Source organism: Phalacrocorax carbo, chromosome Z (genome assembly GCF_963921805.1).
Source record: "Phalacrocorax carbo chromosome Z, bPhaCar2.1, whole genome shotgun sequence".
NCBI classification, from domain to species: domain Eukaryota; kingdom Metazoa; phylum Chordata; class Aves; order Suliformes; family Phalacrocoracidae; genus Phalacrocorax; species Phalacrocorax carbo.
Window position 1 is genome coordinate 78,242,201 of NC_087548.1, and position 12,747 is coordinate 78,254,947.

Below are 12,747 nucleotides of genomic sequence, written 5' to 3' on the forward strand. Positions count from 1 at the left end.
GCTTGTGGTGAAGCCCTTTGGCAGATTTTTTAAAAAAAAAAAAAAGCATTATAAGTTCTGTTTAAATGTAAGTTAGGTATCCATGTTAACATAAAGCAATTTTTGCCTAAGCACCTGTGCTCTCAAGGTGTGAAAGCAGATGGTATCAGCAGCTCAAAAGCATGTAGACAAATTCATGACACCACTTCATCCGTAAATGGATGCAAAATTACTAGGCAGGAATGTGTCCTCCATCATCCTTAATACAGCAGACGTGCTGGAGCAGTAGAAGGGGAGTAAACCACAGAAAGAGGCCAGACTCATGTTCTCCCAAAACAGCTGTTCCAACTGCCACTGTTGGAGAGAGAATGCACTGCTAGATGGACCATTGGTCCAATCCCATCAGGCACTTCTTACATTTTTAAGGCAGTCTGAGGTTGAAAAAAGAAAGTGAACTCATCCAAGGAGATGAATTTACTCCATATAGTGAGACTTGTATATGAAGCTGTATACAATCTTCAAGACTCACCAAACCAGCTGACAGCCTGTGCTGCTTTTGGCTGAGAAAGAGTTAATTCTCTTCATGGTAGCGCCTGTAGTAGTGAGGGACCTTTCCAGCTTCCCATGATCTGCCACCACGGGGGCAGGAGGCCGGGAGGGGCGGGGCCATGGCCAAGACAGCTGACCCCGACTGGCCAATGGGATGCTCACTCCATGCCACGTGACGCCACGACCAGCACAGTAACCGGGGCAGTTGCCGCGCAGGGAGCGGTTGCGGCTCGGGGACTGGCGGTGTCGGGTCGGCGGGCGGGGAGCGGCTGCGTCGGGGGCTGTTGGTTTGGTTGTTCATTTCCCCCCAGCACTGGGTTTTGCGCCTCTTTAATTATGTTCCTTTCCATTGCATCATTGTTGCAGTTGCTGTTGTTATGGTTTTACTTTAATTATTAAACTGTTCTTGTCTCAACCCATGAGCGTGACCCTTCTGATTCTCTCCCCCATCCTGCTGGTGGGGGAGGGAGCGAGCAGCTCTGTGGGGCTCAGTTGCCAGCTGAACCACAACACAGCCCTTGAAGTTGAAAGTCAACTGTGTCTGTTTTTGGCTTCTCTTTTTGTATATTGTATTTCTGACCGCATAGCATCCTGATTCAAGAATAAGGAGAGAGAACACCCCAAATCCTCTGCAGAGTGGGAGCTGTGACTCCTATAGAAATTGTGGGTTCAAGCTTTCATGAGCTGTAACTCTTCTGTGCTCTCAGAAGAGAGCTTGGCATTTCAGTCCTGTGTTGACCGACACTGATGTGGTCAAAGTCTTTCCTAAACTCCGAATGCCAGTTTCTTCAAAGCATTTAGCGTCACTCCTGAGGTGGACATTTTAGCCTTGAAGGAGACAGTTGAAGTGTCCTTTTGGCATTTTCTGTTCCCTACCTTTGTCATGTCAGCTTTTGCTGTTCTGCTAGTTGCTAATCCCTGTTCCTAATCCCTCTGGCTCCACCATGATGCATATAGAGAACCTTAAGTACCGTGGGCAAACTTGTGACAGAACTGGCTTTTAGGCAGTACAAAATCAGGACCCAAGGGAACGGCAGGGAGATGTGCCAGGGGCGGGTTAGGCTGGGCATTAGGAGAAGGTTCTTCCCCCAGAGGGTGGTGGAGCCCTGGAACAGGCTCCCCAGGGAGGCATCACAGCACCAGCCTGGCAATATTCAGGAAGCACTTGGCCAACGCCCTCAGAGACACGGTGTGAATTTGGGGCTGTCCTGTGCAGGGAGAGGAGCTGGGCTCGGTGGATCCTTGTGGGTCCCTCCCAGCTCAGGACATTCTATGATTCTAAGTTTGTAACACTGAGTGTCTCATTAGGAGAATTACCAGGAATATTGACAGTCCTACCGTGTGCAAGTACATTGGATATTCAGTTTCAATAATGATTCAGAGTGTTTGGTCCACCAAATGTTATTTCAAATGACAGGTAATACAAGATGCCGTGACTGGAGGAGGGAAGCACAGACATCTGCTGCTACAGGGAGAGATGAGGAACAAAGTAAGTCTTCCCTTGGCCTGAACTTAAAATGAGGGTTGAGTCACACTTCTATGGACATGTCATTGCCTCCTTATATTTAATAGAGTTAAAATAGTGTTCTTTGCTCTGCTGCAGCAGAAATTTCCTTTCCATTCATTACCTTGTGGTAATTCTGTCTTCTGACTGTATTAGCTACCAGTCATACTACCTTCTTGATAAACTGTGAAGTTTATATGCCATCCTGTTTGCTGGTTTCAATATTTCAGACTCAAAAGTCTTAAGAAATCTCTCTTCCCAATATCTTTTTGTCAGAAATTCCTGGGATTATAAAACCAACTCTTTCCAGACACATTTGTCAAATGCCAGTATGGATTTTTTTCCTTAACTTACCAATTTTTAATCAGGGTAGGAAATCTGTCTCCAATATCGCTTCCATACTTCCACAGCTTGTTGTATCTTTTAGTTTTGCACCTTAGATGAATCTCTTAACTTAAGAACAGATTTTAAATAGTAATTAATTAAGACTATATGCTACATAACTAAAATGGTGACAACTGAATTAATCTTATTTTGGCAAGCATGGAAGAAGAATCATCTGTTTGTTTTCTTAGGAAAATGGCTGAGATGCATTTCTTGACAATATAACTATGGTCCTGCCAATTTTGACTATAAAGTTTTCTTAAAGAATCCTAAATTCAAGTTACATGCCTGTGAGAAGTTTAAGCTTTAAAAACATAGTTTTGTCTGAGCGTCACCTAGTGCTCTGATTTTTCTTGTTCTTAAAATCAATAATTCAAACTTTATATATATAAACATAAAATACAAAAGTATATCAGTATATAAATATCAGCAGTGTTGGCTATTCCTGATTAATGTTGTGTTTGTCCTGCATTACCTTATGCCTTTCAAGGATATAGTGTTAGCTATTCAATAACTTTTAAAAAAGTAATAAAAATATAAATTGTAAAAAAGGCTCACTATCCCCTTAAAAACTGTAAATATTCTAGAATCAGGCAGATAAACTGATTTTGGGGATGAAATATGAAACAGGTCACAGTCATCTAGTTGATATATTTTGTATTCTGCAGTATCAAATATTAATATAAAGAACTAATAAATCTATTATAATATATTTTATCACGTCTATATATTATATATGCATACATATATTAATAGTATTTTATTTTTATAATATAATATGCTTAATTATATATTTGTATATTACATATATGAAATACAAAAATTATTATTTAAAAATAAATAATTTAGCTCTGCACAAAAAGCACAGATGCACATCAGGTCATATGGCAGCCTCCTCTGTTATAATTGTCCTAGTTATAGAAGACACTATATGGAGAATATATTTGTGTTTTGAATACAGCTAAAATAGGAAAGGTCTAAAGATGTGAAGTAAACTAAAGTAAAACTTCTGATATAAACCCATTTTCATCTGCCACCCTTGAAAACACTGTACTTCTGGCAAACTGACTTTGTCTGTGACTTTCTAACTTGCTCTGTGCATTGTACAAGAGAAGTAAAGCTGTCTTCAAAGGTCGTGGATAGAGGTATTGTTCCCGGTTTGGATGCACCCAGATAGTTCTGATAGCTTTAAAAATGGAAAAGCAAGATTGATATTTTTGTGGCATCAAACTAGACATATTCAGCTGTCACATTTGGGGGAAGCCACAGCTGTCAACGTAAGTAGCAATAAGTTAGCAATATAGAAGTGATGCGTGCATGGAGCATGGTGGTCAGAGCTCTGTCCGCAGAAGATGGTTTTATTGCAAGCTGTAGTCAAGAGGCAGCAGTCAGGCTGGGATCAGCCAGGCTTAGTGACATTAGCAGGTTTTTAAGATGACCTTTACAAAAAGAGCAGTTTGTGCCATGAAGTGTTTACTTCTTCAGAACCTTCATTTCCGCCTTTGTGGCCATGATGGATTTGAAACAGCAGGTACAAAGTGGTAGGTGTGGTTCGACTTCCAGAAATTCTGGCTGTGTTAAGCGTCTTCATATGTTTGTGTTTAGGATCTGCCAAAGCAATTCCATTTCCCCCAGAAAAACTTAGCCATTTGATTAATTGCCTTTTCAGCTTGCACTTCATATTTGATGAGAGAAGGATAGGATCTAGCTTAGTTGGCTGTGAGAGGTTAGTAGTAGTAGAAGTATTAATAAAAATTTGTCACTAAAGTTAGTTGGTGTATCTTTTGAAATACAGAGGGAGCAGATATATTAAATCACAGGGGCAATTTCAACTGCTTCTCTACAAAGAACTTGAGCATAAATCAAAATCCCTCTGCAGCCTTCTCCTCCAAAAAGAGGTTCAGTAATGACAGAAATTTGCTTTTTTGGTCTAGTTTGCACTTCTTTGTCTCATCAGGGTCCCTTCAAGTTTTCCCTTGCTCGGTGTCCATTGCAGATTTATTTTGATTGTCTATGAAAATGCAGGAGAGCAGCGGTAGTTGCACTTTCATAGTCATTCTTCAGCATCCATTACAGACAGAAGTAGGTTGTTTCATCTTCAACGGGCTTAGCAGTGGGAGTGCTTCTCTGGGTTTTACAGCAAAGTTATAGAAACTTTCCTCAGTTATATCAGTAGGATGGCTTGGCTTCTGCTTGTAAATGGAAATCAAGGTGACTATAAATATGTCACCTGTCTCAGGTAATAAACGGTATCCTATGCCCACTAGGATAAATGGCTTTTTTGGAGTTGATGACTTTTTTTTAAGCTTTTTTGTGAGCTGATGGCTATTACAGCAAGCACATTTCTTTCAACAGCCATTTTGCCCTCTCTGAATATTTTTTATTAAATGGCTGCATTAATAGAAATGTTGCAACCTGTGTCAGTAGGATGGAGAAGCACTATACAGTTAGTATACTAACAACAGCTTTATTACTATGACCTATACCTTCTACCAGGATGATAAAGTTCCCTATGTACTTACAGTTCCTTAATGTTGCATCTGCAACATAGTGATTCCATAGTAATAGAATTTCTGTTGTAGTAATTCCATTATTAGAGAAGAACCTTCTGTGAGGAGAAGGGGAGTGAGAGAGAAGTCTGAAACATTTTTCTTGTGACAGCTCTTGCTGTCCTGTTGCCTTTGCAAGCACTGTTACTGGTCCTTGTAAACACAATGTACATATACTCATCTGGCTGCCGTGCTCAGGCTTGAAGTCTCCCTAGTCCTTATTAATAAAAATGTTACTCACTTTTTACACCCGAAACTAAGCACATGTGTAATTAAGCATAAATTAATCACTTTAATCTCAAGTTGAACATGGTTTAAGTTCCACATATGCACAGTTACTGTTCTAGTTGTGCAACACACAGTCAATCTGAAGAGCAAGATTTTATTACTTTCTTTCTGAATGGTTAGATTTTATTAACAAGTAGGTTGTTATTGATTTATATAAAAATAAGGAATGGAAAATAAGATAGACTGTGAATTCAAGAACATAAAATACTTACAGTATCATAATCTTATGTGAAGATTTTTACTTAAAAACAGGTATCTGTTTCAGTGTGGTCAAAAATTGGTGAAAAGGGAAGAGCATGCAACTTCTTTATTCATTGCATCACTATTTTCCATTTCCCTAAATGACAGAGATGATGAGGGAACTGTTTTATTAATCCTGCCTTCTTTTTCTGACCTGGTGACTGGGATTGTGAGCACTGCTGGCAAAATCTCTGAAAAGAATTGGTCCTGGATGTGGTGTTTGAGTAGTATCCTGCATGAAAGTTTTGACACCCCTCCATGAATTTATTTTCACAAAGAAACATCATACAAACTGGATTGGGGAAGAGGCAGTTTCAGGCACAAATCCCTTGCACTATCGTAAATGGAGAGACCATAAATGTTATGATGGATGCTCGAAGGCAGTTTAATGTAGCACTGGAGAAAATAGAAGCCATTACTACTGGAAGAGCTCCAGTTATGACAGAGAAAATAAATGGTGCTGTTACAAGAGATGTACTGACAACAAAATACCTGCTGGCTGGGGAAGAGAAGAGCAGAGTACAGATACCTACAGGCAATTACCCATTACTTGAAGTAATGTTTATTTTTAATTTAAATCTGACATGGATAGTATTTCCTATATGCACTGCTTAATAAAATGACATAATCCAATCTGACAGAAGTTTTAGGCTTAATTATACTTGTACTTAGGAACTACCCAATCTTTGCCACTGTTCAGATTCATGTCTTAACATTTCACTGTGGTATAGGCACTGCCCAGGAGAAGGAATGAGTTAGTTTTTTACATCTTAACTCTTGATAACCCTGTGAGGGACAGCCCAGTTTCACTAGTAAATGATCAGAGGACAGGTGAAGGATGGCTGATCAAGCCTTTGCATCCCTGATGGACTCTGTGGGAAGAGGTCTTCTTGCACTACATAGAAAAAGCTGCTGCTTAGCTGAAATGTTTTCCAGTCCCCTGGGAGCCTGTAGCATTCACTTTTTGTTGTTGTTGTTGCCGAGGGCTCAGGCACACTGTCCAACATGAGCTGCAATGAAAGACGTTTAAGCTCACCAGTTTAACCTCACAACCGAGGCAGCTCAGCACCTGTGCAGGGGTGATTTTAGTTGTGCAGCTAACGAACAGTGAGCTGTTTTGCTGCCAGCGCTCAGTCACATTCAGTCTTGTGTAGCATTCCTAAACAAAACTACATTCATATTCAAACTACCCAATGAAACATCTCACATCTTTCTTCTGTTTGTCTCTTGCTTGGTTTTGTATGGGAGGAGTTGAGGTAACAGCTACAGAAATGGGTATGGAACATCCTTACAAATCTTTCTTGAAGTTACCAGGTGAAGAAGTCTTTCTACAGAAAATAAATGAAGCAACGTTTTGGGCTGTCAAATTCAGTGGAGCTAGTTGTAGCCTGTAAAAATTTTATTTCCCATGAAAGTTGGGTTAGACTCAGAGAGATATGCAAATGTATAATGGACTGTATGGTGCTGAACAGACAGTGTTATGAGTCAGCCTCATAGGCAGATATAAGATCATAGAGAGATGCAAGAAAATAATGCTGTTAATGTCAAATAAACTGTGTGTCACTGTATTACTGTCCAAAAGAGTTGTGGGCAACCTGCAAATGGGTTCTTGCTGTACAATGCCAGCAAGTAATTGTGAGAATTGACTTGACACTCCCACACATTACTCCCTAAAATGCATTGCTACACGACCGATTGGAAAAAGATTAATTGTAAACTCAAAGTGGGAAGACTTTTTTATACTGTTTAAAGGTGGGGGGGAGGGGGCGGGTTGCATGAAATCCCAGTAGATCTTTATATTTTTCATGTAACTGCCTCATGGAGCAGGCTGGCTGAAGGCTAGTATTGCTACCCTAATATTTTTCTCAGGATACATTTCGCTGCACATGGAATATCATCATTCCAGCTGATGACTGCAGTAGGTAGTAAATATGCTCATGAGGCTGATGCAGCACAAACGTTCATTCATTCTCACACTTTTGGTTGTGTTTGAGAAGAACTTGGATTCATCATACTGCAGAGGCACGGCCTTCTCTCAGGGCGTGCCGTGCAGCAGAAGTGCAAGTTTCCTGCTTTTCCTGACTTCAGAGCTGACCTGCAGGGACTGCCCCTTGCAGTGACAAGATAAACCACCGTCCGTCTTCAGTTCTGGCCTCATCTGCAGTGACTATCGGCAAGGGCACTAATTAATGGCATTTTGTGTGAAACCATGACAATAACATATACAGCCATTGTACAGTAATGATTTCTAGCTACTGCCAGCCTGGCCCAATCTGAACTGGTGACCTGGCAATGAAAAGGCTCTGTAGCCCATTACCAATTCTGAAATCATTCAGGGCTTTGATAATTCTTGCATTTTTATTGGCAGCTGTCCAGTACTCCCTCCTCAGAGCTGCTGTGTCAGTTATTTAACCTTGAGTATATGTTAAAGCCTCGTGGGGATGCCATTATGTACAGGATTTGGAATTTAGGATTTGGCTGAATCAGATCTGATGCTCTCAGAGTGTTTTCCCTAATGCTCAACAGCTCTTCTTCCCTGCCTCAGCCTTTTCCCTTTTTAGAGGCTCCTGCTTAATGGGTCTTCACTCAGGATTTCTTGTAATCTCTTGTGCTTTTGTGTTTCTCCTATCAGTGTGTGACATATTCCTATCTTTCAGGTTTTGAATAAACATCATGGCATTCCTGCAGTTTCATGCCTTTAGTTTAGGGTAAGAAAGATACAAACAGCAAGCTTATTGAAAAATTCCAACTTTGACACAGATGTTTTGCATGACATCACGCATGCAGACTTTCAGTGCTGAAGGATCTGTGTAATAAGGAACTCCAGTTTCCTGGACTAGAGGTAAATAAATAAGGGACAGTGCTCAGTTTTCAAAAATGCCTTGCTAAATGGAAACCAAAGCAACTCCTCCTGAAGGTGCAGACAGGCAACTTTAGCGCACCTGCCATTCTCAGAGCCTGGCGAAGGAGCAGCATGAATTTAACTAAACCCCATTGTTGTCATTCAAAATTCTGTTGATTATTGTGAGATTTACACCACCCTGACACAGCTATTACTTCTGGAAGTGTATGAAACATCCCTTGATAATTCAAAGAACAAGGACATGAGCTAGGAGGAGGGTTTGACTAAGCAAGACAGAGTGTCTTTGGAGCCTTTGTATCAACCCAGAAGCTGATGGCTGGGTCCTGTAGCAAAAAAACCCTCTCATTTTACATCTGATGGAAGAAAGACCCTTTCCACCTGTTCAAGAAGAGTGGAAGAGAGATTGCAGGGAATTTGGAGTGTGAACAGATTTAACCTGTATCACATGCTTGTAAGTCACAGATTGCTGCCAAAGATGGTGGGACCAAGGCTGTTACCCTTTTGAAAAACTGAGTAGCAATACACTCTGCTTTTTCATAGGGACATCTAACTGTTAGAGTTTGGGAATTTTTTCAGTATCATTCTGTCATGTTGTAAGAAGAGTAAGGACTAAAAGAAGGAAGATATAGAATAGAAAGTTAATAAGCTATTTTAAAAAATCAAGTCCATTTCTCACTCACTGGTGGTTTGCTGAAGCAAGAAGTGCAAGGTGGTTGTGGTTTAGCCCCAGTCAGCAACCAAGCACCACGCACGCAGCCGCTCGCTCACTCCCCCCTCGTGGGATGGGGGAGAGAATCAGAAGAGTAAAAGTGAGGAAATTCATGGGTTGAGGTAAAGACAGTTTAATATGTAAAGCAAAAGCTGCGCGGGGAGGAAAGCAAAACAAGGAATTCATTCACCACTTCCAATGGGCAGGCAGGGGCTCAGCCGTCTCCAGGAAAGCAGGGCTCCATCACGCGTAACGGTGACTTGGGAAGACAAACGCCATCACTCCAAACGTCCCCCCCTTTGTCCTTCTTCCCCAGATTTATATACTGAGCATGACGTCGTATGGTATGGAATATCCCATTGGTCAGTCGGGGTCAGCTGTCCTGGCTGTGTCCCCTCCCAGCTTCTTGTGCACCCGGCAGAGCACGGGGAGATGAGAAAGTCCTTGACCAGTGTAAGCGCTACTTAGCAACAACTAAAACATCTCCACATTATCACCGCTGTTTCCAGCAAAAATCCAAAACATAGCCCCATACTAGCTGCTACAAAGAAATTTAACTCTATCCCAGCTGAATCCAGGACAGTATCCACCCCTTATTCCATACCATTTACATCATGCTCAGGGTCCACACTATCCAGTACAACCTCATTAACCTCCACCCCCCTTCCCATCCTTTGATATAATACACAGATATCATTTAGTCCATGGCTTTGGGCTCCATCTGTTCTTGTGGTCACGCAGGACAGGAGAGGTGGTGTGTTGCGTGTAGTTACTGGGCACCAAAGCCAGCTCAGGTCGGGTCACTGCTGCACTTGCACTGCTTCTTGAAAGGCTTGTCCTCCACTGGTTTGGGTGGTTCCTGCTGTAGCAATTCCTATAACATGCAACTCAAATCACAGGTTACAATAATTTGAAGATAGAACCATTACAATCTCCACCTCTTGCCCCTTTGGGCCAGCTTATAGGTTTTAACATTGCAATGAACTCCTGCCCTTGCTCCCAGCCTGGCTAGCAACAAGGGGTTTCTGCTATAGTAATTTCCATAACATGTAACTCAAATCCCAGGTTAGAACAATTTAAACGTATTTCCATTACAATCTCCACCCCTGGTCTGTTTGGACTAGAACATCAGGTTTAACGTTGTAATGAACTTCTCCCCTTGCCCCTGCTCTGGTTTGGACTTATCCACAGACTGTAGTCCCTTAGGATTGTACATGCTCCAAGTGGAGCTTTACCCAGGTGCCACCGTCTCTCCAGGGGCACACCTGCTGCAGCATAGACTTATCCAGAGCCACAGTCACTTTGAGGTGCACCTGTTCCAGCGTGGCCTTCTGCAAGGGGCCACAATGCCTTCAGAGATATACCTGCTCCAACGTGGCGTTACCCACCGCTGCAGTCTCTCCAGAAGTAAGCCTGCTCCATTGTGGGCTTATCCATGGCCATGTATTTTGAGGTGCTCTGGCATGACCTCATGCAGAGCCACGGATGCTTAAAGGTGTACCTGCTGCAGCATGGACTTACTTATCTACAGCCACAGACACTTTGAGGTGTACCTTCTCCAAGATGGATATGTCCCTGGGCCACAATTGCCTCGGAGGTATACCTGCTGTGGCACAGACATAACCAAGGCCACAGATGCTTCAAGATATACCTGCTCTGGCGTGGGCTTATACACAGCCACAGGTGCTTTGGGGTGTCCTGCTCCCACATGGACGCATCCACAGCTCACAGTTCCTTTGACTCGAGTTCACGCTGGAGTTCCAGCCTGTCCAGTGCAGCAGCACAGAAACAGCAGCTGGGCCCTGGCCATCTGCCAGCCCAGGCGCATCGCCATGGCTGTTATCAGAATGTTCCCAGGCACGGCAGGGTAAGGTGATAAGCAGTACAGCAAGCAGTAAAAGCAAAAAGTACCACTAATGAGCATTAGACTTTAAGGCAGACAGTGTAAGTATATACAGTAAGACATGCAAGTCCCATAGCAAGCACAGAAGCCTGCCGATTAATAGCTAAATAGCAGTAAAATCTATAAATTCCATTTGCACATTCCAATCAAATCTGTTGTTATCTCAAACCCGTCGTGCCCCACATTGGGCGCCAGAAGGACTGTCATGGTTTAGCCCCAGTCAGCAACCAAGCACCACGCACGCAGCCGCTCGCTCACTCCCCCCTCGTGGGATGGGGGAGAGAATCGGAAGAGTAAAAGTGAGGAAATTCATGGGTTGAGATAAAGACAGTTTAACAGGTAAAGCAAAAGCTGCGCGGGGAGGAAAGCAAAACAAGGAATTCATTCACCACTTCCCATGGGCAGGCGGGTGCTCAGCCATCTCCAGGAAAGCAGGGCTCCATCACGCGTAACGGGGACTTGGGAAGACAAACGCCATCACTCCAAACGTCCCCCCCTTTGTCCTTCTTCCCCAGATTTATATACTGAGCATGACGTCGTATGGTATGGAATATCCCATTGGTCAGTCGGGGTCAGCTGTCCTGGCTGTGTCCCCTCCCAGCTTCTTGTGCACCCGGCAGAGCACGGGGAGATGAGAAAGTCCTTGACCAGTGTAAGCGCTACTTAGCAACAACTAAAACATCTCCACATTATCACCGCTGTTTCCAGCAAAAATCCAAAACATAGTCCCATACTAGCTGCTACAAAGAAATTTAACTCTATCCCAGCTGAATCCAGGAAAAGGAATTATTTGGAGACCCAGGCTGATTTAAGCTAGCAGGTAATTAGAAAGGATTTTTACTTCAAAGTACTACTTTTTCTCAATGGAAACCAGCATCATTTCACTTTCAGCAACAGCAGATGGTAGCATTCTTGCACAAGTTATCTGTTTGCCCTGCAATGTAACCCAAAGCTTTCTGAACATTATTTTTCATATGTTCTGAAGCTTCTGTAAGTTTTTTGACATTGTCTCAGACACAAAATGATTGATCCTCATGAGTACATTTCAGCAGAAGAACCAAGCGTGCTTCAGCTATAAGAGACCCTGTTTAATATTTAATAATATAGAACATGTCCTGTTTGTTCAACATGTCAGGCCAGGATTTGTTTCTGGGCAAGGGTTGGAGGAGGAGTTTTTACTGTGTAGCAGGAAGACTCTGTGAGCATCTTCTCTTCAGTGCAGGCAGTTTACAGCACGCTAAGATAAAAGACCATCACAAACTAGGGGAGTCTGGCTACAACTGTATCAGCTTGGAGAAGGAAAATCTGTGTTGGAGCATAAATTTAGTGTTCTTTGCCATCAAGAAAAAGAGCCACCACAAGAAGCATATCTCAGGAGAATGGTCTTTATGCAGGATAAAAACCCTATCATGTTAATCCTCATAGTTGGTCTCCGCCGTGGCTCTGGTGAGTTGCACAGCACAGTGGACTAGGCTGAATGGGGAACTCTGTGCAGACGTGGTGATGCTGCTGTTTTCTCCATCATGGTCCATGCCAGCTTCTCCCCACCTGGCTGCCTTGCATTGTGTGCTTCTCAGCTCTGGCAGAGTCCTGGGCTTAGCGACATCTAAGCACAGTCTGTGCTCGGCTGTAAACAGGCTATCATGGTGTTTCATATTTGACACCTTTCCTGTCTGTAATCCCTGTCCAGCCATTCCCTGCTCTGCTGTTATGCCCCTATTGCGCATGGGGATGAGGCAGGATTTGTTTATTTTGGTGCAGAAGCAGTAGCGGTGACCT

The 12,747-nt window shown here is 42.8% G+C and overlaps 1 protein-coding gene across 2 annotated transcripts in view; it reads left to right on the forward strand.

Annotated features, from left to right (window-relative positions):
* ATG10 (autophagy related 10) overlaps nucleotides 1–12,747 on the forward strand; it is a 94,133-nt gene that overhangs the window by 76,149 nt on the left and 5,237 nt on the right. The window contains exon 6 of one of the 2 annotated variants that reach the window (XM_064438432.1): nucleotides 1,946–2,017. The exons of the other annotated variant lie outside the window; for it this stretch is intronic. Within the exon in view, the coding sequence (XP_064294502.1) occupies nucleotides 1,946–2,017 (72 nt within the window). The remainder of the gene's footprint in view (nucleotides 1–1,945; nucleotides 2,018–12,747) is intronic. 2 annotated transcript variants of the gene reach the window in all.